The 22,646-nt window shown below is 42.9% G+C and overlaps 3 protein-coding genes across 7 annotated transcripts in view; 1 reads left to right on the forward strand and 2 right to left on the reverse strand.

Annotated features, from left to right (window-relative positions):
* Positions 1–1,699: 1,699 nt before the first annotated feature.
* On the reverse strand, positions 1,700–7,729 carry znf131 (zinc finger protein 131). 3 transcript variants are annotated; one of them, XM_030416797.1, is made up of 9 exons: positions 7,578–7,729; positions 6,295–6,442; positions 6,114–6,215; positions 5,458–5,605; positions 5,248–5,353; positions 4,953–5,147; positions 4,441–4,819; positions 4,186–4,316; positions 1,700–2,748 (listed from the first exon to the last, which is right to left on the reverse strand). In XM_030416797.1, exons 2-9 carry the CDS (start codon positions 6,422–6,424, stop codon positions 2,227–2,229), a joined length of 1,713 nt encoding a protein of 570 aa, XP_030272657.1. In that variant the 5' UTR covers positions 6,425–6,442; positions 7,578–7,729; the 3' UTR covers positions 1,700–2,226. The 3 variants fall into 3 exon arrangements, with proteins under 3 accessions (XP_030272657.1, XP_030272658.1, XP_030272659.1); XM_030416798.1 differs by lacking the exon at positions 7,578–7,729 and adding an exon at positions 7,345–7,477; XM_030416799.1 differs by having other exon boundaries at positions 2,227–2,748; positions 4,441–4,816.
* A 2,318-nt stretch (positions 7,730–10,047) lies between these two features.
* On the forward strand, positions 10,048–13,712 carry selenop (selenoprotein P). 2 transcript variants are annotated; one of them, XM_030416801.1, is made up of 5 exons: positions 10,048–10,175; positions 10,795–11,028; positions 11,365–11,577; positions 11,679–11,796; positions 11,899–12,329. In XM_030416801.1, exons 3-5 carry the CDS (start codon positions 11,409–11,411, stop codon positions 12,221–12,223), a joined length of 612 nt encoding a protein of 203 aa, XP_030272661.1. In that variant the 5' UTR covers positions 10,048–10,175; positions 10,795–11,028; positions 11,365–11,408; the 3' UTR covers positions 12,224–12,329. The 2 variants fall into 2 exon arrangements, with proteins under 2 accessions (XP_030272661.1, XP_030272660.1); XM_030416800.1 differs by having other exon boundaries at positions 10,049–10,175; positions 10,798–11,028; positions 11,899–13,712.
* Positions 13,713–16,750: 3,038 nt separating this feature from the next.
* The window catches only part of ghra (growth hormone receptor a), a 30,961-nt gene continuing 25,065 nt past the window's right edge, over positions 16,751–22,646 (reverse strand). Inside the window, exons 9-10 of one of the 2 annotated variants that reach the window (XM_030417994.1) lie at positions 22,180–22,415; positions 16,751–22,086 (exon numbers count right to left, since the gene is read on the reverse strand). In XM_030417994.1, the coding sequence (XP_030273854.1) occupies positions 21,327–22,086; positions 22,180–22,415 (996 nt within the window). In that variant the 3' untranslated portion in view covers positions 16,751–21,326. The remainder of the gene's footprint in view (positions 22,087–22,179; positions 22,416–22,646) is intronic. The other variant, XM_030417995.1, reaches the window with a different exon arrangement.

The raw sequence follows: 22,646 nt of genomic DNA on the forward strand, positions 1-22,646 counted from the left end.
GCTGAGGAGGCCACCGTGCGTCGCTCGTCCAATTAGAGGGCCAGGATTACAGCTTTTTTTTTTTTTTTTTTACTTTGAGTTCAGTACCACAGGAGCTGTCCGGAGCGTGAGACGGTGGGAGTCACCAGGTAGGTAACCTGAGCTGTGGGTGTCACGCACCACGGTCAGTACATCAGCCAGCACAGCAGAGGTTCAAGGTGGGGTCAGAGGGTGCAGGAGGGGTGTCATTTCACTGTTGTCACTGTATGTCACCTATGTGTTAATATACAGGTAGGGTCCCCTGCACCTAAACTCAGGAAATGACTTAAACACATTCTTTAACACATCCACTCAACAGCGTCTCTCATCTCCATCACATGGTCCTCCTCGGTTGCCATGGATATCAGTGTCCTCTACTTTTTTTTTTTCTTTCATCGTTTCTCGAATATTTTTCTTCTTCAATGTAAATATCTTCATGTCAGATTCTTGACAATTATATGCACGTGATCATATGTTAATATATCCATTTATGGACACTTGGGTCCAAACTTCTATTTTGGGTTCATGTCAAAGGTAAAACATTTTGTTTTCATTAGAAAATGGTCAAATCACCTCAACAATTTGAGTTAAAAAATGTCTCTTGTCGGTGAAGTTTTTGCACAAATCGGATGTTATCGCAGGATGATTTGACAGTGTTCCACAAATCTCCTTGTGATTTCACAGAATGCTTGGCCTTCTTCAGTCTTCAAGCGGCCCCCACATGCATTTTCACTGGGGTTGAAGTCAGTTAACTGTGGAGGAAAGTCCATGATGATGTGCTCACTTTGAGTCCGCCTGAGTTTGTGCCAAAGTTGCGTGCACTGCTCCCTTAGGAGCCTTTAGTCTAGCCACGATTTAATGATTAGAAAGAATGGCCCCCTTTGCTTAGAAAAAAACACGTGACTGCTTACTACGCTAGATACTTGAATTTTCTCATTATTTCCAGATCTACGTGACAATATTAAAGATGTTCAAAGTGATATCAGATTTATGGAGCACACCGTATATATCACAGGAAGCCAATCTATCCAAGTGGTAGGCCTATAACATGAAGAAGTGTAGTTTGACTACTTTAGTGTGAACTTATTTAGTAATACAGCTGATCATCTGTGACACGAGCAGTGAAAAATCTGAGATGTTATAAGTAGCATGTGATGCAATGGTTAAATATTCTGGGAATACAAATACATTTTTTAATGAACACGTGGTTAAGGAGCATTACATCAACTTCCTCAAATCACTGCTTTTTTTAGCCACTTGGGGGCAGCGGATCAAACATGTAAACATAACACTTACATTCCACCATTAGTCATTTTGTGGCTTGTTTCCTAACACATCCAGTAGATACGAAGCAACTTAAGTATTTATTTTGAGATGTGTTTTTTGGCCACCGATTAATACATTTTCTAGTTAGTTTCCACCCACTCTTGAAAGAAACTGTCTGTTAAAAACTCATTTGTCATTTAATGCTGGGTACAGTAGGTTTAAAGCTTTTTCACTGATAAGATCATTCCCTGTGTATTCATAACTACTAGCAATTTCTTACACAATGCAGTCCTTTCATCTGGTGTAAATATAAAACTGCCACAGTCAATAACAACAATCATTTCTGAAGGTGTTATAAAGTCAACAGCATTTCTAAAAGTATCCATCTCAATCTTAAGATCACCAACAAGACTTGTAGAACCACTCTGGAAAACCAATTTTATTCCGCATCTGAGTCTTTTCAACAAAAACACCAACATTCAATATGAAAACCAGCTTGAACAAAACTGTAGCAAGACAGCATTAGCACTGATGGACATCAGCACCAGCTGTTTAATTAGCTGCAACCAGACACGTTTTTCATTCATTGTCAAATTGTCTTGGCAAGTGAAGCAAACAGTACATGAGGTAAAATAAGGACACGAAAAAAAACAAAAAACAAATACGAAACATGATTGATGAAGCACTGGAGATTCACCAGGAATATGTGATATGATGGCAAACAGCTTTGAAATAAATACAGGATCATTAGCAGGAAATGATACATCTCCATAACTCTGTCCATAACTCAGAGTTCAAAGGGTGAGGGTGGCGGGAACAATGCCGTCCATAGTGATGGCACACAACCGGACATGCGGAGGTGACATGCTTTATCCCACATGCAGTTTCCTTATGGAAAATAACTGTCTGCTACAGATTAATGCAGCCGTCCTCTTCACGTCCTCATACGACCACTGCTTGTTCTGCCTCCACAACGTTCACCACTTCACCCTCCATCTCTACTTCCACCTGAGAGTTCACCACCTGCTGCCCGTCTACTTGAGTCACATGCACCACCTGGATCTGCACCCCGGCCTGCTTTAATCTCTCCACGTCCTCCTCACACATCTCCGCCACCCCGCCGTCCTCCACCACAACTGTCGCAGTCTCCTCCATTTCCATCACATCCACGGGCTCCACTGTGACGTGCTCCACCTGGATACCGTCATCTAGCAGGACTGTTTCGGTGCCTTCTATGCTCTGTGTGGCGACGGCTAGGGCGGCGGCAGCGGCAGAGTCGGTGACGACCACTTCTTCATTCAACTTGTTGTCCTCAATGGAATGGACCTGCTTGAGGTGGATCTTCAGGTCCTTTGGGTGGGTGAACCACATGTCACACATGGTGCAGTGGTTGGGCTTGTCTCCTGTGTGGCTCACAAGATGGTCTTTGAACTGGTCCCAGCTGTTAAATACACTGCTGCAGACCTGATGGAGGAGAAAATGGTAGATCACGGTTACAGAAGGGCACAGAATGTGAATTGATAAAACATACTATATTTACAAGAAGATAGGAGGATTAGTTGTGGGGGCAATACAAAAAAAAATAATCAGAAAACAGTGACAAATGCCAATCACAAGCACATTTTAAAAACAGTAAAAAAAAAAAGAAAAGAAAAAAAAAGCCATCTTTCACTTTACTTTGTCCTCAAAGTAAAATGTTGTTTTGTTTTATCATCACAGATTTTCATTTAATGAGTCATGAAATATCCGGTTCCCATGACTACCACATACAAAATTGGGGTGATTCTAGTTATTTTTGCTATAAAAGCCAAACTGGAAGCATTCATGATTGTAGAGTTTGATGGTTGTGGATTGATGAAGAGACTGGCATATCTTCTTGATATTTATTGTGATCTTGACAAGATGCAGTCTTATTTATCAAACTAATTTTATGTACTCTTGGCAGGACTTTACTCCTGACAGCGCTCTCTCTCAGAGTTTACTCCCTCTTGTGGTAAAAGAACGGAAACAACAGACATCTTTAGCTGTACCATGAGGGAAGGAAACTGGAGCACACTATTTAGTTAACTACACCACAAAACTAAACAAAAACATGACAATCAGACATTAAACCCCCCAAACAATGACTCTGTATATGCCTATATCATGGTTGCTTTTATGTCTTGCAATCAGGAAAATGTTTCAAATGAGAGGATAAATGTTGTTTATCAGTAGGCATGTTTTCAAATGATCAGTAACAGACATGTACATTGCCAGACCCCATTGAAACTTCTATTATTACAACAGTGGAAGAAAATTCTATCACACACAACACACAACACACCGCCATTAACTTAATACTTATGTAGAGTCCTGGATAATGGGCCTGTAGCTTTAATGATTCATCTGGCCACAGCATGTCATGCATTTATTCTGTGCAGGTCATTTTGTGCTTATTTATAGACTCGACACAGTCTAAGTATAACTGAGCAGTCAATGTTGTAGCTTCTGCTGATAACGCTGAAGTGTTGTGGTTAATAAAAGCTCTAGATAAGGGGTTCAAGCATATGAAAAAGCTGTCAATAAATCAGGCAGGAGCATATATGAACAGTATCTGTTGTTATACTGTAGCAATAACTGCTTAATTTGAACTACATCTTCTAAGGTAAACCACCATCATCTGAGAAACTATGACAAGACATCAGATCATTCATTCGTATCATTCATTGAATTAGTACATTATTCAATACACCAGTCTACATACTAAAGGAGGCCAAAAGACATCTGGGCATTATGTCTTTCTGCATTAAGTGAATTTAAAAAGCGACACAGTATTGTAAAAAAGGAAAATCTTTCTTTTCTACAGCAGGCACTGAACTGGTAAGGGAGCATTTTATGGGCTTGATTCGGGACAAACTGTACCTGGCATTCATAGAGTTTCTTGCGTCCTTTCTTGGCTCCGGCCCCATTCTGACAGGCTGCCATATGGCACTTCAGTGTGCTGTTCCTAGCAAATCGCTCATGGCAATCTGGACACTCATAAGGTTTTTCCCCTAGAGAGAGAAATGCAAAATCAAGCGTGTATTTATGTCAGACTCAAGATAATTATGAATGTTCGGAATTGAGAATTGTGGCTATTAATTAATGAACGGAACCAGCTTTATCCTTCATTCTCACCCGTGTGCTTCCGTAGGTGCTCCTTAAAGTGGCCGAAGTGGTCAAAGTGCTTTTTACAGTATTCACAAACATGCACTTTCTTCTGGGGTTTTTGGTTTCGAGACAGCTCTTCTGCATCGAAATGAAACGTGCTGATGTGCTGCTTCAAGGCGCCCTCCCGCGTGTAGGCTTTACCACAGTGGTTGCACACGTGGGGCTTTTCCAGCGAGCCCAGGTGTGTTTTCAGGTGCTGTTTGAGGTGGTAGTACAACTTGAAGCTGCGGTCACATTTATTGCAGCGGAACATGTTGTCCACTTGGGAAATCTGGACCTCGACAACCTCGACATTCTCCAGCACCTTGGATGCAGTCACTGTTTCTTCCTGATACACGACCTCCTGCTGAGCACAAGCCAAGACCAGGCCGAGTTAATCTTTCACACCTAGAACTTTTATTGTATATACACAATTTATCAGCCAATAAACGAAAGAAATGGCATTAACCAAGAGTTTGTACGATTACAACTCAATGTACCTCTTCTATTCCTCCCTTCTTAATGACCTGAAGCGTTGATTCCCCATGCTGATATTTACTCGTTATGTCAGCAAGAAGAGCCAAAGCAGAGTCATCTGACCCCGTCTGAGCATTCTTTGCTGCGTCGACCACCTCCTCCAGTCCGGTCTCCTCCACCTCCTCAATGGCTCCTTCCCCGATCACCTCAATCTCCACCTGGAGAACATTGACAACGTTCAGTCTCGAAGAATACATGTGTGGACAAGGCAAGGTTTACTTAATACTACCACTCAGAATTAATCTTGAACATGCTGACCTGTTCCCCTTCCACTGAAGGTAGGGTTTCTGTAATCACATTAGACGTCTCAGCGATCTTCCGCTTTTTACCTTTCCTCTTTGCTGTCAGCGACGGATCATTTATCCTTAAAGAAGAAAATGGGCTCTTGATTAGAGGTAACAATGCTGAGGAATCATGACGGTGACACAAGAAGAGATAGATGACTTGTAAAGTGAATGCGAGTCTCACTTTTTGTTGTCGAGGGCTTTGATGGCTTCTTGCATCTGGAGGTACTCGGCAGCCTTCCACACATCATAGGCCTCCTCTTCTCCACTTATGTCTAGAGTTGCTGTATAAGTGAACTCCATCAGCTGCCGAAAGGCTGTGTTACTCACTCCTGTCAAGAGTACGACAGAGTCGCAGTGGTAAATTAAAGCTGTTTTACATAACATAGTGACGAACACAGGAAAATGTATATGTAGCTTCAATTATTTTGCTGGACATTATTGGAACATAAAGCACATCCAGTATGAAGCTTAGCAATTACTAGTAGACTGAAGATGTTCAGTAACATTTACTGTTCTAATTCACAAGTTTAGATTTAAACAATGTAAAATTGGTCTCTTTAGATTCACAAGTGAATATTAAAAGACATTTACATTTTTCAACATGGGTCCTATTTCTCAGTTGAAAACCTGTTAGAATCTAGTGGGTTTACCCATGTAAAAAAAAAATACATACACACACAAAAAAGGTGTTATGGATGCAGAGAGTTTGGGTGGCGACATAAAAATCCACATTGTTTTCTCTTGCAAACAAGAGGTTAACAGTCTCCTGTATTTCTTCCACCTGAAGAGCTGTCTGACTGTTCTTTTTATTCTAAATCTAATTGAAGCTCAGGTTACCTTCTATCTCCACCAGAGGCTCCTGAGTGAAATCCTGGAAGAACTTATGGAAAAACTGACTGCATGCAGCCAACACTGCTTTATGGGCTCTGAACTGGTGTCCTGCAAGACACAAGAAGGTGGGTGAATACGACCTACTGAGGAATGTTATAATAATGACCTCTGATGTATGCACACTTACCATCCACAATCAGTGTAATGTCTGTGAACTGGTCCAGCTGTCGTTGCTCATTAAGTTTGTCCATCATGACCTTGTAATGTGCTGGGTACTCGTTGCCTCCCTCCAACTCGACCTCCACCTCAGCCGCCATTATTGATCTTATCCCTCTCTGCATTAAAGAGAAGAGAAGATCAACATACAACTCTTAGTATAGCTCGAGTCACTTTGATTAGCCTCGACTTCTGATTAAGAATTCCTCCATGAAATTCAGAACTGAGAATACAATGTTCAAGGAAAGAAATAACTGATATAAATGTCTATAATAATTAATTAATAATAACAATTGATATACATGACTATATACAAAAAAAGAACTGATGCACTACAATCTGATTTAAACTCATATTATCCAATCTGACACAGTGGAACCAATGCTGATCCTCCAAACATATTCCCACATTGCATCTTTAGACCCCTATGTCACATGTCCTAGTCTCTCTGGTTCCACTGTTTTTGGCAAGCAATTTGTACCCAGCCTGACATGTCCCTTTGAAAGTAACTTCACAATAGAGAATAGTGTGAGGAAAACCATGTTAAATAAAAGCATTAAAAATGTTGATCACTGAATATTAAATAGTGCACAGCAGGCAGATCTGCATCTGAACATTTAAGGAAAACTGTAATTAATTAGTACAGGGTTCAAAGAAAATACATTTATTAAGTCTCAAAGCAGAAAGGGTTTCGCATGACAACACGATTGCACAGAACAAGGAAGTCAAGTTGAAGGCCCCCCGAGAACCACATCACGACTGTGTCGGGATGGACGTTGCCAGAACCTCCAAAATAAAGTGAATAACAGAGAAAATACTCCCTGCTAAGTTTCCCTGACGTGCCATGTGAGCGTTCAACCAATGACCTGCCACTCTGTTAGTCATTTGGCTAACGTTGAAGCTTTGCTAGCTCAGCTAGATGTTAGCTCAACTAGCAAACATACAGTCCTGCCGCCCAAAAACGAGCACAGCTGGTCATTTACCATACAAAATAAATGTATTAATACAAAGCCCGACTTACCAGGTCTACTTATATATATGTAATCCTTTCGATACGGGCACCTGAAGCAAATATTCATGGTACAATCCCAGAGTGTTGCGCGTAACGGGCCTCTTAGCACGCTCGCCATTTCGCGTTTGACAATCAACATTACGTCATCAAACCGCGCATTAAAATACACATTTCCCAGACAGATTTCCCGATTATAAGCCCCGAGCGCCAAAATACACGTTGCAAACGATCGGTATACGTACCTCAAGTCCGGTTGCGCTGCTTCAGAAACTTGTTTTGCGATAGTATTTCCCTCGACCCATGAATCGCTGTTCTACTCTCGTAGCTCCGAAAAGGGCGGTCGTTCGGCCTTCGGGCCTCGGATTCCCAGAAACCCTTGCGAAGTCCAGGACGCCGAGGATCGTTGCTTAGTGACGGCGGTGACTGACAAGTGTTTACATGTTATTCTGGTCATATCTGCGTCATCATGGCTGCTCTGAATCAAGCAAACAAACAATACAGAAACAGACAGAAGTGTTTTCAGATTCGACATCACATTATTAGCTGCAGCTATGTATCTGAAAGTAATAACAAAACCAACAACAAGTATTTTCATGGGTAATGTTTCTGATAATGCAGAAAGTTACTTTTTTTTATCACAGCCTTGATTGAACACTCACATCAAGTGATGTAGGCACTCAGTGTTACTGCTAAACTGCGCTGGATGAAGTGGTTGAAGATGTTCTATCTAAGATACCAGATTATGCAAGGTTAAAGTCTGAGAGAGATAAGATACACCTTTATTCTCTGGAAATCCATCTTCGTGGTAGAGGATCCTCAGTATGCATTATAGAATGAATATATACAGAGAATGTACAATCAAATAAAATATACGGCCATAGTAGGATAAAAAAGGAGGTGCAAAGTCCGAAGGATGAAACACTGAATGAAAGAAAATGCCAGTGAGTGAATACGTTAAATGACAAAGGAATGATAGAAAATAGACAACACTACATGATGATCTGTCTGTTTTTACTTAACTATGTTACAAATGTTAAAACTCAAAGGGCTGAAACTGTACGAATGGATAAACACGTGTCAACTGTATGAAGCGTTTCATCACACAGTGGTGTTTTATGATAAGAAATAAAGTGCAAAGGAGTTAACAACAGCAGATTGACTGTGGAAACTTTAGTGTGGATGAATATTATCAAGTAGTCAGATCTCTGGAAATGCCCTGACACTCTGTCACCTCTCCGTCCGCTGTAAATGAGTAACACTGGGTCACAGAATAAGCCAGTCCTCAGGACACTCTAGGTAACATTTCATTGCTCTGCTGTATAAGCTGCTACACCACAGTCACATGTTTTATGCTGCAACTAATACAACTTTTTTTTTGCTATACTCTGTTTGTACGTGTCCTTGTAAATCTTCATTTCTTTTAATTTAGTTTCCATTTGGGGGATATTTGCAGTGCTTCCTCCATGTCAGTATGCATTTAATGCTGCTTGTCTGTGTGGCTGCAAGGCGCGTTCCCAAATGTTAAAGCATACCGTGCGACAAGGTCAAAATCAGGATAAGGGGCAGGAAGTTAGCTCCTCCACATGTCTTCACCACTATCTCAAATATTTAATTGAGGGGGCTTGTAGAGATATACAGAGGGTGGACACATCCCAAAGTACAGGCTTAAAATCACACGGAGAAAAAATAAATCCCTCTGGGATGCAGATATAAAAACAACCTGCAAATACACTTACTGCAGGACAGTGGTTTTAGATTGCGCAGGTGGTACTTTTGTTGACAGGGTGTTTGAATAAATTGAATTCTTCGTCAGAACATAGTGTCACTGACATTTGCTGGCCTAGTTAAAACTGGCCTTTGGCCTAAGTTATCTCGTAACAGCGCTCTCCCTGTCCTGACCTGCATGGCCTGTATTTGCAGACAAGACGACCGCACACCTGATCGGACTTTCACACCATTTACAGTAGTGACGTCGTGATGTAAGTTAAAGTGCAGGGAGCTGTACATTAGCTTTAGCGGCTGATGGATTTTTGTCTTTATTTGTCACAAAGCTACTGTCTTGATCTTTATCCCTTGCCAATCAGTGTGAAGTTCATCTTTTCAGCCTCCCCTGTTGCTTCCTTATGCCAAATCCTGCTTTTCTAATGAGTTACTTATTTTTCTGGCCTGCCCTGAACTGTAAGAACATCATTTGCTTGCCTTTACTGTCTGTGTTGTATTAAAACTGCTGGATACTTTCTATGAAGGAATGTTTAGATTTTTCCATTTGTGTGCATGTTGAAGGAGTCCTGTCCAGCTGTGTTTGTGTAGGACATGTAGAAACATGCTGGACACAGACCAGAGTCCCGCCCTCTGTCCCTTTCACTTCTCCCCTCTACGCTCAAAATAATAAAAAAAAATGAATTGCACAATGTTCCTCTATGGACATAATACACCTCTATAATATACTTTAACATTGTAAAAGTGTGTGATTTGTAAGGCAAACACACACACCAGCTCCAGCGCTGACATATCTTAACCGGCTGTTAAAGGAGGTAATGTTTACTCACACTTGTCCCCCTGAAGGAATTTGTCACACTGCCAGCCGCTACAAAACATTTTCCATGAAAAGGGTTTTTTGTGTCTTGTCAGTGAGGGGGATGCATGCACTGTTTAACTTGTGAAAAAAAGTGTAGACATCAGCATATGGCCGGAACTGAACTTTGTCCTTCATCCAGATAGGAAAAACAACAGGCAGAGTATAAAAAGGGGGGAGCAGGGGAGGAAGAGACTTGTTTTCTGTTCGAGGAGTTGCAGCAGCACTGAGCTGAGCAGAGAGAAGGAAACTTTTAAACCACTCGGTAAGTGAGATTGCACTTTACAGAGAGGGATTACTTCGAAAGCAAAGTTTGTTTGTTGGTGTTTGTCTTTGCTAGTATGCTAAATGAATAGGTAAATGCTTAAAGACAGAATTAAGGACTTTAACAGTACGCTATTTCTTTTTAAACCTTGGTAAACACAGTTGTTTTCATGGTGTTTGAGGTTTATCAATGTAATCTTAACCACGCACTGTACCATTTTCCATATTATTTAACCTGTCATACGTGTGGTAATGTACTGCAGAAGTTTAAGACTTTATACTTTACACCTATATGCTGTTTCTTTGTAGTTACTGGGCATCTGTTAGCGTAGATTTGCACAAAAACAATAGGAGCGTGGATTTGGGAACCTCAAATAAATTGCTTTGTTCACCCTGCTAGTTGTACAGTCTCCTTTTCGAGCACTTGAGTGAAAAGAGTTAACAGTTCGGGAGGATACCTCTTCTGGGGAAGTAAAAGTGATAAAACTTCTTCTAAAATGTTTGTGCAATCCCAACTGTCTTTGTGATGAGTTTTGCCAATCTCCTCCCTCTGCCCTCTCTGCGCCCCTTCCCAACTTCTCCCTCCTCCCCACCACTATCCCTTCCCTCTCTATGCTCAGCAGATTGGTGCAGTGAGGAGGCGCCGCAGGGATGTGGGCGTGCCTCAGCCTGCTCCTCACCCTCTGCCTGCTCCACGGGGGCGGCGCAGAGAGTGACGGGGGCGGGCCTCGCTGTCAGCCGCCGCCAGCCTGGAAGATAGGGGAGGCGGATCCCATGAAGGAGGCTATGGGTCGGGTGACGGTGTTGGCCCTTTTCCAGGCCAGCTGATTGTTCTGCTTGGTGCAGGCCTCCAGGTACATAGCCTTCATGCGTTAGCCAACACGACCTCTTGACCTTTGGTTATGCAGAACGCACCTAAATCTGTCATAAAGCTTGCCATTCTCACTGCGTAGTAAATAAAAATATTAGATAGTTAAGAGTGCCCATTCTGCAAGGCTTGCAAAAGTGGTTACAAGCCAGCTGAGACTGGTCCTCCCTGTGCAACTTTTAGTTCACTGTTGAAAAAAACACATCTTGTTCATACTTGTTTGTTAAGCAGACAATCCAGGAAAGCTTTATCAACAATTCAGATTCCTGGCAACCGATTTTCAACTCCTTTTATCTCCCTCTTTTTCCCCTCCTCCGAGCAGAATGGAAGGCCTGCGCCGGAAGCTGGAGGATCAGGGTCTGAACAATGTGGTCTACATGGTCGTTAACCACCAGGGGGAGCAAGCACAGCGCCTGCACGCCATGCTGGGAATGCGATTGTCAGAGAACATCACGCTCTACAAACAGGACGCCCAACAGTCTGATGTCTGGCAGACACTGGGAGGAGAGAAGGATGACTTTTTCATTTATGACAGGTTTGTGACCTGCAGCGGACACCTCATTCACATTTTGCGACTGCTAATGTGTTTTTTATTAAATTTTCACTCACCTTTCTCTTCTGTCTTTTCGCCATCAGGTGTGGCCGTCTCACCCACCACATTTCACTTCCATACACCATTATTGGACAGGGCCATGTGGAGGGTGCCATCAAAGATGCGTACTGCAAGCGCATGTGTGGGGAGTGCACGCATGAGGTACAGACCAGGCATTACTGCCAAAAAACTGAATATTTTGTTATCTTTATGTGAAAGATAACTCTTTTGTCTCTGTTTTCTTTTCTCTTGAATTTTCCACAGAGTGCTGAGATCCCAGAGGAGTGCAAACCGAAAGCAGATGCACAGCCTGACACAGACACAGTCCGGCCTGCAGAAGAAGACACTGGACATGGTCACCATCAAAGACATCACCATCCTCATCCTGGGCACGACCAACACCATGATGGCCATGGCCATGGCCTTGATCACAACCATGGCCAGAACCAACACCCTGATGGCAATGGCCATGGCCATGATCACAACCATGGCCATCACCATCGGCATCATAGTGGCCATGGCGGTGACCATCGACAAAGTCAGCAAGATGTCAGACAGCAAGAAGTATCTCAAAGGCAAGATCATTTAGATGCAGGCCAGATGCAGCAAGCAGTGCAAATACACCAGACACCACAGGAGGCCAACTGAGCCCCTGTGAGGCCCTGAGTGTCCAAGAAGGCGAGGTGAAAGTCAAAGCACAGCTGACAGTGGACAGCAGTCTCTGACAATGAAGCTTCTCCTCAGGCCAGCTGATGCTGACACTGACGCAGGCTGTTTGGCGATGCAGGGAGCGATCAGCCAGTCGGTCTCTGACACTGTAATGAGGCGCTGCCCGCCTCCTGACAGTGACACGGACTGATAGGCGATGCAGCCAATAATGTTAGGGAGACCTGACAGTGACGCTCGCCTCCTGCTGAGTGACAGCAGCCTCAGCCTACCCAATGAGCCTGACCCCAAGGTGCGAGCTGAGGATGAGAGCAGCTGTAAGCTGACTCTGATATCAGCCTCACACCAGAAACACCAGGGGCCAAGCGCTCTTTTTACCAACAAGTATTACCCTAGGAGAGGGCAGGGCAGTCCCTGACAGCATGGGATGGTTAAACAGGTGATGAAGACAAAATACGGTAGATCAATCAACCAAAGCAAGTATTGGCAGCTTGTTAACTTGCTACATTTGGCAACAGATACAGAATTTGGTGAAAGATGTCACACTTTACCTACCTCAGTATGTCTGTCAGGGGGTTGCTCTCATCCTTTCTCAGGAGTGTATGTGGTTGTCATGTTCATGAATTTCCTCCTCCACTTTGCTCTCTCCATCCTTTATGAAAGCAGGCGCAGAAACTATGCTCTAGTGGCGTCTGCTCGAAGTCAGGCAGGAGAGAGAGGAGAGGGGACTTCAGGAACATGATAAACACTTGAAAACATTTTGATGTTCATAATTGGAGGATATTTGAGGAAACAGAAAATGAGAAAATGCAAATGCTGCAAAAACGAATTATTAAAGAAGCATAACTGAAGATATTATCAAATATCATCAAATTCTGTGAATTACCAGCAATCTTTTAATGGGGAAACCTTAAAGCACTGGCCCGTTAATGGGGCAAAAAGTCCTAAAAAAACATTGAAAAGCAAACCTCAAAAAAGTTTGTCTCAATGACGCGTTTGTCTGTAGGGCATGCAACTGATCATGAGCACATATAACAGCAGTAACTACCATGAATGACTTCCTTTTTTTTTTTACTTTGCACTTGCTGAAGTCCACTAGCTTCAACATGTATCAGGTGTACCTTCTGGCACAAACATGCACATTATTTTCTAGATTTGCTTTAAGTTGCAAATTGCACACTTTTACACAAGCTTGCGTACAAAGCAAAATTTTAAAAAATACAAGACTTAGGAAGGATGAGAGGGAAAAAGAGAGCAAAACAACGATGGAATACACTCTGTACTTAATGAAGGCTTCTGGGGGTAAGATGCAAGTCACCCTGGAGACCTGATGCTGGCACAGTGGACCGTATTGTGGTCAAGATGTCAAACATGGAAAACTGAGAGTTGAATAAAGATGGTTGAGTCAGTTACATGGCTGGTGCGTGTGCTTTCTTGTCAAAGTTAAAACAAAAAATTTGACCGTGAATGTATATATTTGAGCACGCCGAGTGTCAAATGTGCTGCGTGAAAGGAATTGTGGGGTCTGTAGTGGATTGTGTGTCTGAGGGGAGTGACTCTTGGTGGTATTTGGCAACTAGCCTGCACATGCCTGAGAGGCTGGACACATGTGACTTCACCAAAGCAGGGGGATCATTTTATGAACAATTCTTGCACATCTAGGATCTTCATAAGAGTGTGTGGCATACTATTAAAGTACAATAATAAACACACACACACTTATACTGTTAAGTAGATTCAACTGTTTTCACTTATTTTGGAGTGATTTTATATAAGGGGTGCTGCTCACCCAGTATTGGTCAGCAGATGGCGACGAAGGTCTACACAATAAAACACCGCCACACTCCTCACAACAGACTGGTGGGTTTGCTGATGGAGCCTATCCTCCTTTACTGACCTCATGCAGGCTTACCACATTCTTTGACAACTCCACCCAAATGAGCTTTTAACAGGCAGGCTCTTCACTTCAACTCATTAACCAAAGTGGTCTTTTTTAAACTCTGATGAATTACTCATGGTTATTAGCCATCTTTTATCCATTTTGGTCTGTCATTCTTGTGCAAACACATGCAGTTTCAATCCCAGTGGTTCAAGTTATCCCGATTTTTGGCATGCACGTGTGCTAAACATCAATCACATGTCCAGTGACAGCTTGAGATAATGTGCAGTAGTAGTTTGTATGGGATGTAAGTGAGCTCTTGTCAATTCAGGGAAGGCTCTCACTTTTAATGGAGCTAAATTAAATTGAAAAAGTAAATACATATATGTGTATACATATACATATACACATATATGCCAAAAGATCCACAGAGGATGTCATATCCACTGCCCGCCACTCAGTCTTCACACACTTGGAACAGCTACATCAGAATGCTGTTGATTTCAACACCATCTAACCCATGAATATGATTGGAAAACTTAACACTCTGGCCTTGAATACCACAAAATGGGAAATTGGACTTCCTCACAAACAGACCCCAGACAGTTTGGATTGACAGACACTGTCACTGTGTGCTCAGCCTCCTCCTGTTCACGCTGTACAACCACGAGCTCTGTTGTGAATGAATGTGGACGACACCACCATCATTGGTCGCATTAAAAACAACATTGAGAGTTCATTTAGAAAGGAAATCAAAAATCCTGCAGAGTGGTGGACAGAGATGGTTTGTAGAATAAGAAATCAACCTTCATCCTTGAGCCTTAGCTGGTCTGTGAAATAAATCCATACACACACTCTAGATTTATGAAACACCTGATTGCATCTTTGTCGGTGTTGTTGGTACCGATGATGGACTATAGAAGATAGAAAACACAACAAGAAAATAGCGTTTGTGCTATTTAAAAAACACCTGTCCATTTGTAAATGATTGTTTGTCTGTACGAGTGTGCTAGGGAGACTGGGCATCTCAAGCTCATTTCTCTATGCTAACACTTGTGCAAGTGCAACACCCTCTGCTCAGCCTAATGTATCTGAATTGCCTGTTGGACTGTGTGTCTGAAAAGGTCAACAAGCAACCGGAGGTAATAAATGAGGCCGAGGTGGACTGCTTGTGTGGGCGTAATTGGGCTGAAGATCCAATACAGGGGAACAGTGACTTATGGGTAATTACCTGCAATGTCCTGAGACGAAGAGCTGTGAGTGTCTGTCTCTCTGATTCAATCAGCCCCACACAGAGCAGTGCAACACACAGCCTCTGTCTTAATTGTCCAATATGCTTTCCCCGCGATGCACAACTGTTTCTGCGGCCGTTTCCTCTCCACTTAGTCCAGCAGAGAGGGAGAGAGAGAGACAACCACACACTTTGTGAACTCATTCACACACACAAAGTGCCTCTGTGTTGCTCACAAACAAGTGCGCTCACTCTCCACCCGAGAACCACTGCACAATTCCTATTTTGCCTTCTCTTATACACAAATCCCTTTGCATTTGAGCTGTACATTTTGTTCATTAACAGCCTTTTCTGTAACCGAGCGCTGATCCGGGCTGACCATTAATGTGCAGCGTGCTGCCTTTGTGTACCTTTAACGACACTATTGGCGGTGAGTTAAGGAGATCATGTGAGCAAAGTTTGCAGAGTTGCATTTAAAACTGAATTGAATTTGCAATCAGTAACAAGATCTTATTAACCCATCCGAATCTAATTTGTTTAATTTCCTTCTGCATTGACAACACTAACACTAGATTATTCGCTTAAATGAAATACACGGGCCAGAGTTCGAAGGCAGCACTACAAACATAGGGGAAGCGTATCAACACAGTAACAGACAACTGCTGCTCTCGGCTAGCAATCCTTGGCTGTAGCTAGCTACTGTTTATCTAATTGGCTCATGGTTCAGTTAGCCGTGGAGCCAGTGGCCTTAGAGGGGATACAGTACAGAGGCGATTTACAGCTGCTCCAACCAAGACAATGACATGGGGACAACTATACACGGCAGGCGGGGACAAGAGGGGCATGTAGCAGGGGAGAAGAGACATACAGAGAGTCGGGTGTGAGCAGTGGTTGAAAAAGGTACATAAAGCTGTAACACTTTCATATCTTTGAGGACTTTTGACCAAACCAGAGGTGATTGTGGAAAGAAAGATCCTCACTGCTTTAGCCGAGTTGTATTTAGTTTGTGACGAGTTTGAATGACGTTTGTTTTACAATCAGTTAACCCAGGGTGCCCACACACAAACGCTGCAAAGCGCCCTCTTGGATGCCCCTATGGTAGATAAAACCTGATAAAGTGCCCTCTATGGTGCCTTTCAAAATAACAAAATGTAATAAAGTGCTCTTTAGGGGGTCACCTCAGTTGAGAAAATGTGGCAAAGTGCACACTGGTGCCACACCAGGCACAGTTGGTGCCCTTTTAATTTTTTTTCGCCCCAGCCGACATCCTGAGTCGGCCATTAAAAATCACTCCTGTAAACCTGCCAGCAACTGATGACAAAAAAACATGGACAACAGGATTGAGATGCTGTATATACATTTATTGTGTAACTTGTTGCAAGCTTATACAACACCAGAATGGCTCAACTGGTAAGAGAGCAATATGAAATCATCAAAGATCAACACATGTTCTTGGCTTTGAGTAAAACAGCAGCCAACAGGGACGAGGGACAGTGGCTCCAAGGTCGAGAGGGTCTGAAAAAATGATTGAGGCGTGAGAAAAAATAAAGCCAAGTCATTTTATGACAAACTGTTAAATTATGGTGTTGCATTTTTTCCACAATTGCAACCACAATGCAGCTGTTTCCAGTTCTGACATGTATTAATATATAGATATGTTTTGTTTTGTTATAAACATGAAGCACACATGTCAGAGAATAACAGTGCACACTTTGCTCAAGCTGCCCCATCCCCTGATGTCAGGTCAGGTGGCGGGGTGTTCTGAGGAATCTAACTAGACAAAGAAAAAACAAAAAAACCTGTGAATAGAAATAGAGAGCGGAGCCACTGAACTTAGTCATAAAAAAAAACAGGGGTGTAATGTATTTTCCCAACAAGCTGAAATAAATGTGCAGCTGAACGCTCTTTGTTTGATAAAGCGCTACAACCAGCACAAATTCCAGCACTCGAGATTACTTCCAGGCTTACCATAGCGACAAAAGCCACCCTTGAACCGATGCAAAAACCAAGACGCTGGATGCCAAAATACATCATTATAAAACACTGTATCCCATTCACTTTTCCGACAATAAAAATCACATAGTGGGAGAAATGTAAGGGTGTAGAGTTGCAGTATAACTATTATACACTCTGCCTATATTCTGATATGACTTCATAAAAGACTATATCTTATCTGCTTTATTCATCCATAAATCTTATAGCAAACATTAAACACTCCATTACAGTACATCATTCTATCAATCTGGTAGTGTAAAATATGTCCTGTAATAAACATAAACTCTGTAGAAACAAAACTGCAGCTTATTGATGTCGAATGATCCTCATTGTCTGATTATTGTGCTGAATAATAATAAAAAACCAATGATGTTTGGTAGAATAACAGGTCATTCATAGACTCGATCAAGTTCAAAAATACAACAAAAAAAAAATCTGAATACTATTTCAAACATCAGATACACGTGTGTACAAAGTGCTTGCTCTAAAGTGTCTGTAACATTTATAAGCTTGAAATAACAGTTGCAAACTATTTAACACCACATTAAGAATGAGCTCATTGTGAACTGGCAAAAAAAAAGAAAAAAAAGAAAAAGAAACAAGATTGCAGACACAATGTAGTAAAGACCTGTACAGTAAGCTTGAACAAAAAAAGCACCTCCCAATTTATCTTCCAAGCTGTAACCTTTAAAAAAAAGAAGGAAAATAAAAACACTTTCAGTGATTTACCTTTTTTGTTTTTACAACTTTTTCCTCAATATGTTAATTGCATTGCATATTCCAGTTTGCACACATTCACAATCACCACAGTAACAACTGAAACACGACCTGAACAGCGCTTGTTCCATGATCTGCGCTTCCTTCATATACGCAGAGAGCCTTTTGGTGGGGATCTTTGGATGGGTGTGTAAACACTGTGAATGCTGGACGAGCACTGCTGAATGACCCTGGGGGTAAAATTGTTTCATGGTTGCTACACCGTCCCACATCTCCCAGGCAACAGGACATTTTTCAGATATCTGTATCATCCAATTTGAAGGTTTTTTTTTTTTTTTTTTATCACAAACATCTACACTGGTTCACAATCATGATCATGATCATTGCACACTCTTGCCTCACCGCAGTAAGGCCGAATGCAGGAAAAAAAATACATGTACCGAGCAGCAATACATCGTGATTAGTAACATTAATGACATAAAAAAATCTATACTTGTAATCTTACAGCACTAGTAAATATATTAAGACATTTCCGCGACAGCATTGACTTGCTGGTATCATCAGTACTAGGCAACGACAACAGAACACTGAGCTTAACAAAAAAAAAAAGACAAAAGGAGAGAATTGGCATGTGTCACATTCACATTTATCTTTTTTTTTTAAACATCTCTTGGCTCTTGCTTTGTCTCGCTTCATTATGGGGATTGTCTTGTACAAAAGACCTATTCTATCTCCATGTCTCTATTCATCTCCGCGCTATAGTCATCCGCCTGCCTACTTACTTACTTATCTCAAGGACGATATTTTCCAAACAAGGTGATTCAAAGCTTCCATAGCATTTGGTTTGGAACTCGTTTTTTTTTTTTACGGTGCGACGCGACTATTCAGAGGCTGCCTTGATGTAAGACGACGATAACGCTCCTGACGCACTCATAAACTTACTAAAGAGGAAATTCATTGTGTCGCGTCACAAAACCATGCACATTAGCACAACCTCTGTTGACCCACGCTTGGGTAGCTTATTGTATGCTATGGGTCTGTATGTGTATTGTCAAAGCCTTAACGATAGAAATCGCCGGCTGAAAACACTGGAGGAGCATCTTTTCAAATAAAAGGTCTCCACTCACCCACACAGGCCGCTGATTTCAAATTATTATAATGTTACACTGCCAATAAGCCGAGGGTGAGCTCATGCTACAAGCTAACGTGACTAAATCTTTGATTAGCTACATACCTTGCCCGCACAATACCTAAATATAGTTATTGTAATAAAAGTGTGCAGGCAGAGTAACAAGGAATCAACGCCTCAGACTCAGGTATTCTGGGGAAAGATACTCACACGTTATCTATGCATTGGATGCTCTGTCAAACCAGATCATCAGGATCTTCAAGTACTTGCCCCGTTCAGCATTTTTTGGCTTGGAAATTTAACAAGTTTAACGTGCTCCAATTACGGTTTCGTGGCCTCTTAAAGTCGAGGAGGTCAAACTGAATATCAATTAAAGGCGAAACACATTTTTTGGATGATGTTTTTTTTTTTTAGAGCAGAGCATTACACCAGCTCACAGATACACAGCCAGTACTTGCCCGTACAGATGCAAATGCAAAAAATGCACCCTTTGTCTTCTATAGAACGGACACGGCAAAGCTGGAAAACACAGGCACAGATTGCTAACGCGGTGTGTTCGGCTGATAATAAGTATTAAATGTAAGCTAATTACAGCTATAACATACTTTCACAGTCTCTCAACTTGTTCCAGTTGCTGCTTGCCTTTAACAACATAAGAAGAATTAACCAACCCCCCCCCCAATAAAAAGCTTACTCATACAGGTTTAGTGAGCGAGTGCTGGTTTGTGAAGGTGAGACCTTGTGCAGACTCTCTTCCCCTTGGAAGGCACTTGGCGGCGGTCATTGTACTACAGTGAGCTGTTCTGTACTGAGAGGCTCCCCAGCTATGAATGGACTCAGAATAAATATACTTGTATGACATGGACAATAAGTGTTATATTCAAGGTATTCTCGGAATTGGTTTATGATCAAATGTTGTATTGTCCCTTTTATACCTCGTCTCTCATTTTACTTCAGATGGAGATTTCCTTCATTTCCAAGAATGCCTTTCAATCCCCCCCCCCCCCAAGGTGGGAACGAGCTATAAGGTTATTATCTACGTTGGGAGGTTGACGCTGTTTTGCCTCTCGAATTTTCGGATCAATCGCAACGCCCCTATCTGTGGCATTCCCTGCGTTTTAAAGGACTTGCAGCCAGAAACACAGCAACAGGACACTTGCGCTTCCCGTCCCTAAGCACGACGGCCCCAAGATGGCTGCCGTGTGAACATAGTCTGCAAGTCTCTGTGTGTGAGCATATCTTCTGTTAAACTCTCTGTTGTGGCGCTAGGTAAAAAAATATCTTGACATCATTTCAATCGCCCGTTGGCCACGTATTCATGAAAATCTGACGAGCATGCCGTTAAACAAAAAAAATTAAGCCAGGAATGCACGGTCAAACTGCATAGTTCTCAACTGTATCTCAGGGCGGATTTTTTTTTTTCTTCTTTCCTTCAGATAATGCCTTTCTGTACAAAAATATATCTCTAGTTAGGTACTAATAAGATGACACGATGAGATAAGAAATGTAAGAATACAAAATAAGTCACAATTGAGCGGCAAAGCACCTCTGCCAGCAAGAGGTATGATGAACAACAACGTCGGCCATTTCTTCTCGGTGCGGTGTGAAATACATGACGACAATGTGCTTGTCTTATCCTAATCAATCACACACTGACGCCTCTGTAAGATTAAGACTCCAAAAATGCTCTGAACACAATTAGCCACGCGTGTAATGTGATCCAAGGCAGCTTAGCATTGAGCTAATGCTTTTTTGACTCATTGCAATCACAGTCTCGGCCTGTGTGTGTGTGTGTGTGAGCCAACTGTGCATTTTGTTTAGTTTTTTTTATGTTCACGTCTGACTGCCTCTGCATCAAATTAATTGATGGCGCAGATGTAAGCTTGTAGCTTTCCACATCTCCCTTTCGACACCTTTCTGAAAACAACCACCTGTACACTCTCATCCACACTGTGTGCTGCGAGTTATTTGGTTTTCCAGCAGGAATCAGGTAGAAAACAAGGCTTTTGTGACCGCGGGGCGACTTCCTGGTCAATCAGCCTTAAAACCTAAAGGCCTAAAGTGGCAGTGTCATTTCACGGTGAGAGGTTCCCCAGCAGGTCTGGGGTGACGTACCCTACAGGCATAGCGGCTAGGGCCTTGGTGGGGTGATGTGGCAGGCAGGGAGGGGGAGACTGGCGGGGAGGCGGGTTGAGGAGCAGACTGTGCTGACTGTCCACCTCCTGCACCACTGTGTAGTCTGCGACAGGAGCAAAGAACTGGGACTGGGGAGAGTCAGGAAGTATGTAAGGTGATTGATTATTCTCAGCTGTGGCTGCAGGTTTGGTCTCCACCGGCTGAGGGTGTATGGTTTGGTACCCACTGCCAGGCATGGGGGTATTAGGGGGAGTGCTGATCTGCCGGGCGTTGCTCTCTGTGGTGTAGCCGCTTCCTTCAGGATCCACGACCAGCAGCTGAAACTGCAGCTCCTTCTGCGTCTTTTCCTCACTGTCCTCGCTGCCTTTTCCCTTCTTTTGTGCCTCGTCCTCTGCGGCTGAGGTGCTCTCTTGGAATCTGAGTTGCTGGCCGGGAGACAGCACCACACCTCCAGAAGGCATGACGTTGCTGACCTGGGCATAGAAGTCTGTGTTGAGCCAAGTCTGGGGCCCCCCAGTTTGGGTTTGGACGAGGGGCCTCTCACTTCTCTCTATGACCGGCGCTCTCTCAACAACATCGAAGGAGTCTTCTCCATCCTCTGGTTGGCCCGGCAGCAGGGTCGCCATCAGCATTAAGGTGTCCTGGTCGTGCAGATCTGGGTCGTAACAGCTGGCCCGACCCGAGTCATCATCAGGAAAGCTGGAGGCGGGAGGGGAAAAGACGAGGGATTCGTATTTTGAGTGCCATTTGGCAGCATGACATGAAAACTTTACAAGAGAACTTATGCAGTACCTGACGGCGTTGGCGCACCCTGTGTTCATGTGGTGGCTGACAGGTTGGGGCGGGTCCAGCAGCCTCTGGGTGTCTGAGCCCTGGTTTTCCTCCTTCTCTGCAGCATCGGCATCCTCGGCATCCACCTCGATGAACTCCACCCATGGCTCGTCTTGGTAGAAATCTGGCGCATAGGTCGATAGGCCTCCCATACCTCCACCGCTCAGGATGAAATTCAGCTCATCCAGCTTCCCCTTCTGCAAGAGCACAAATGTGCATGATGTGAGTCATGGAATAAGAAAACCTTGCCCTGTTCTCCGCAAAGCACGGTGACTAATGTACACATTTCAGCTGCTAACCCAACTCGTGTTTCACATTTGTCTGGCTATGAACCAGCAGCATTATTTTTCTATTTGCTCCCATCAGGACTTTTTTCTCCCCTGGGGTTCAGGGTAAGGTTGTTTTTCTAAAGCGCAAACAGGCTGCCT

The sequence above is a fragment of the Sparus aurata genome, chromosome 5, assembly GCF_900880675.1.
Source record: "Sparus aurata chromosome 5, fSpaAur1.1, whole genome shotgun sequence".
NCBI classification, from domain to species: domain Eukaryota; kingdom Metazoa; phylum Chordata; class Actinopteri; order Spariformes; family Sparidae; genus Sparus; species Sparus aurata.

What these genes read in the sequence shown, in the direction of transcription:
- znf131 (XM_030416797.1), bottom strand. Translation starts at nt 6,424, where the DNA reads ATGGCGGCTGAGGTGGAGGTCGAGTTGGAGGGAGGCAACGAGTACCCA. An exon ending in AAAGCCCTCGACAACAAAAA is followed by an intron (nt 5,354 to 5,457) that starts GTGAGACTCGCA and finishes TTCTTCTTTAAG; the next exon opens with GATAAATGATCCGTCGCTGA. An exon ending in GCACCTACGGAAGCACACGG is followed by an intron (nt 4,317 to 4,440) that starts GTGAGAATGAAG and finishes TTCTCTCTCTAG; the next exon opens with GGGAAAAACCTTATGAGTGT.
- selenop (XM_030416801.1), top strand. Translation starts at nt 11,409, where the DNA reads ATGTGGTCTACATGGTCGTTAACCACCAGGGGGAGCAAGCACAGCGCC. An exon ending in GACTTTTTCATTTATGACAG is followed by an intron (nt 11,578 to 11,678) that starts GTTTGTGACCTG and finishes TTTCGCCATCAG; the next exon opens with GTGTGGCCGTCTCACCCACC. An exon ending in GTGGGGAGTGCACGCATGAG is followed by an intron (nt 11,797 to 11,898) that starts GTACAGACCAGG and finishes AATTTTCCACAG; the next exon opens with AGTGCTGAGATCCCAGAGGA.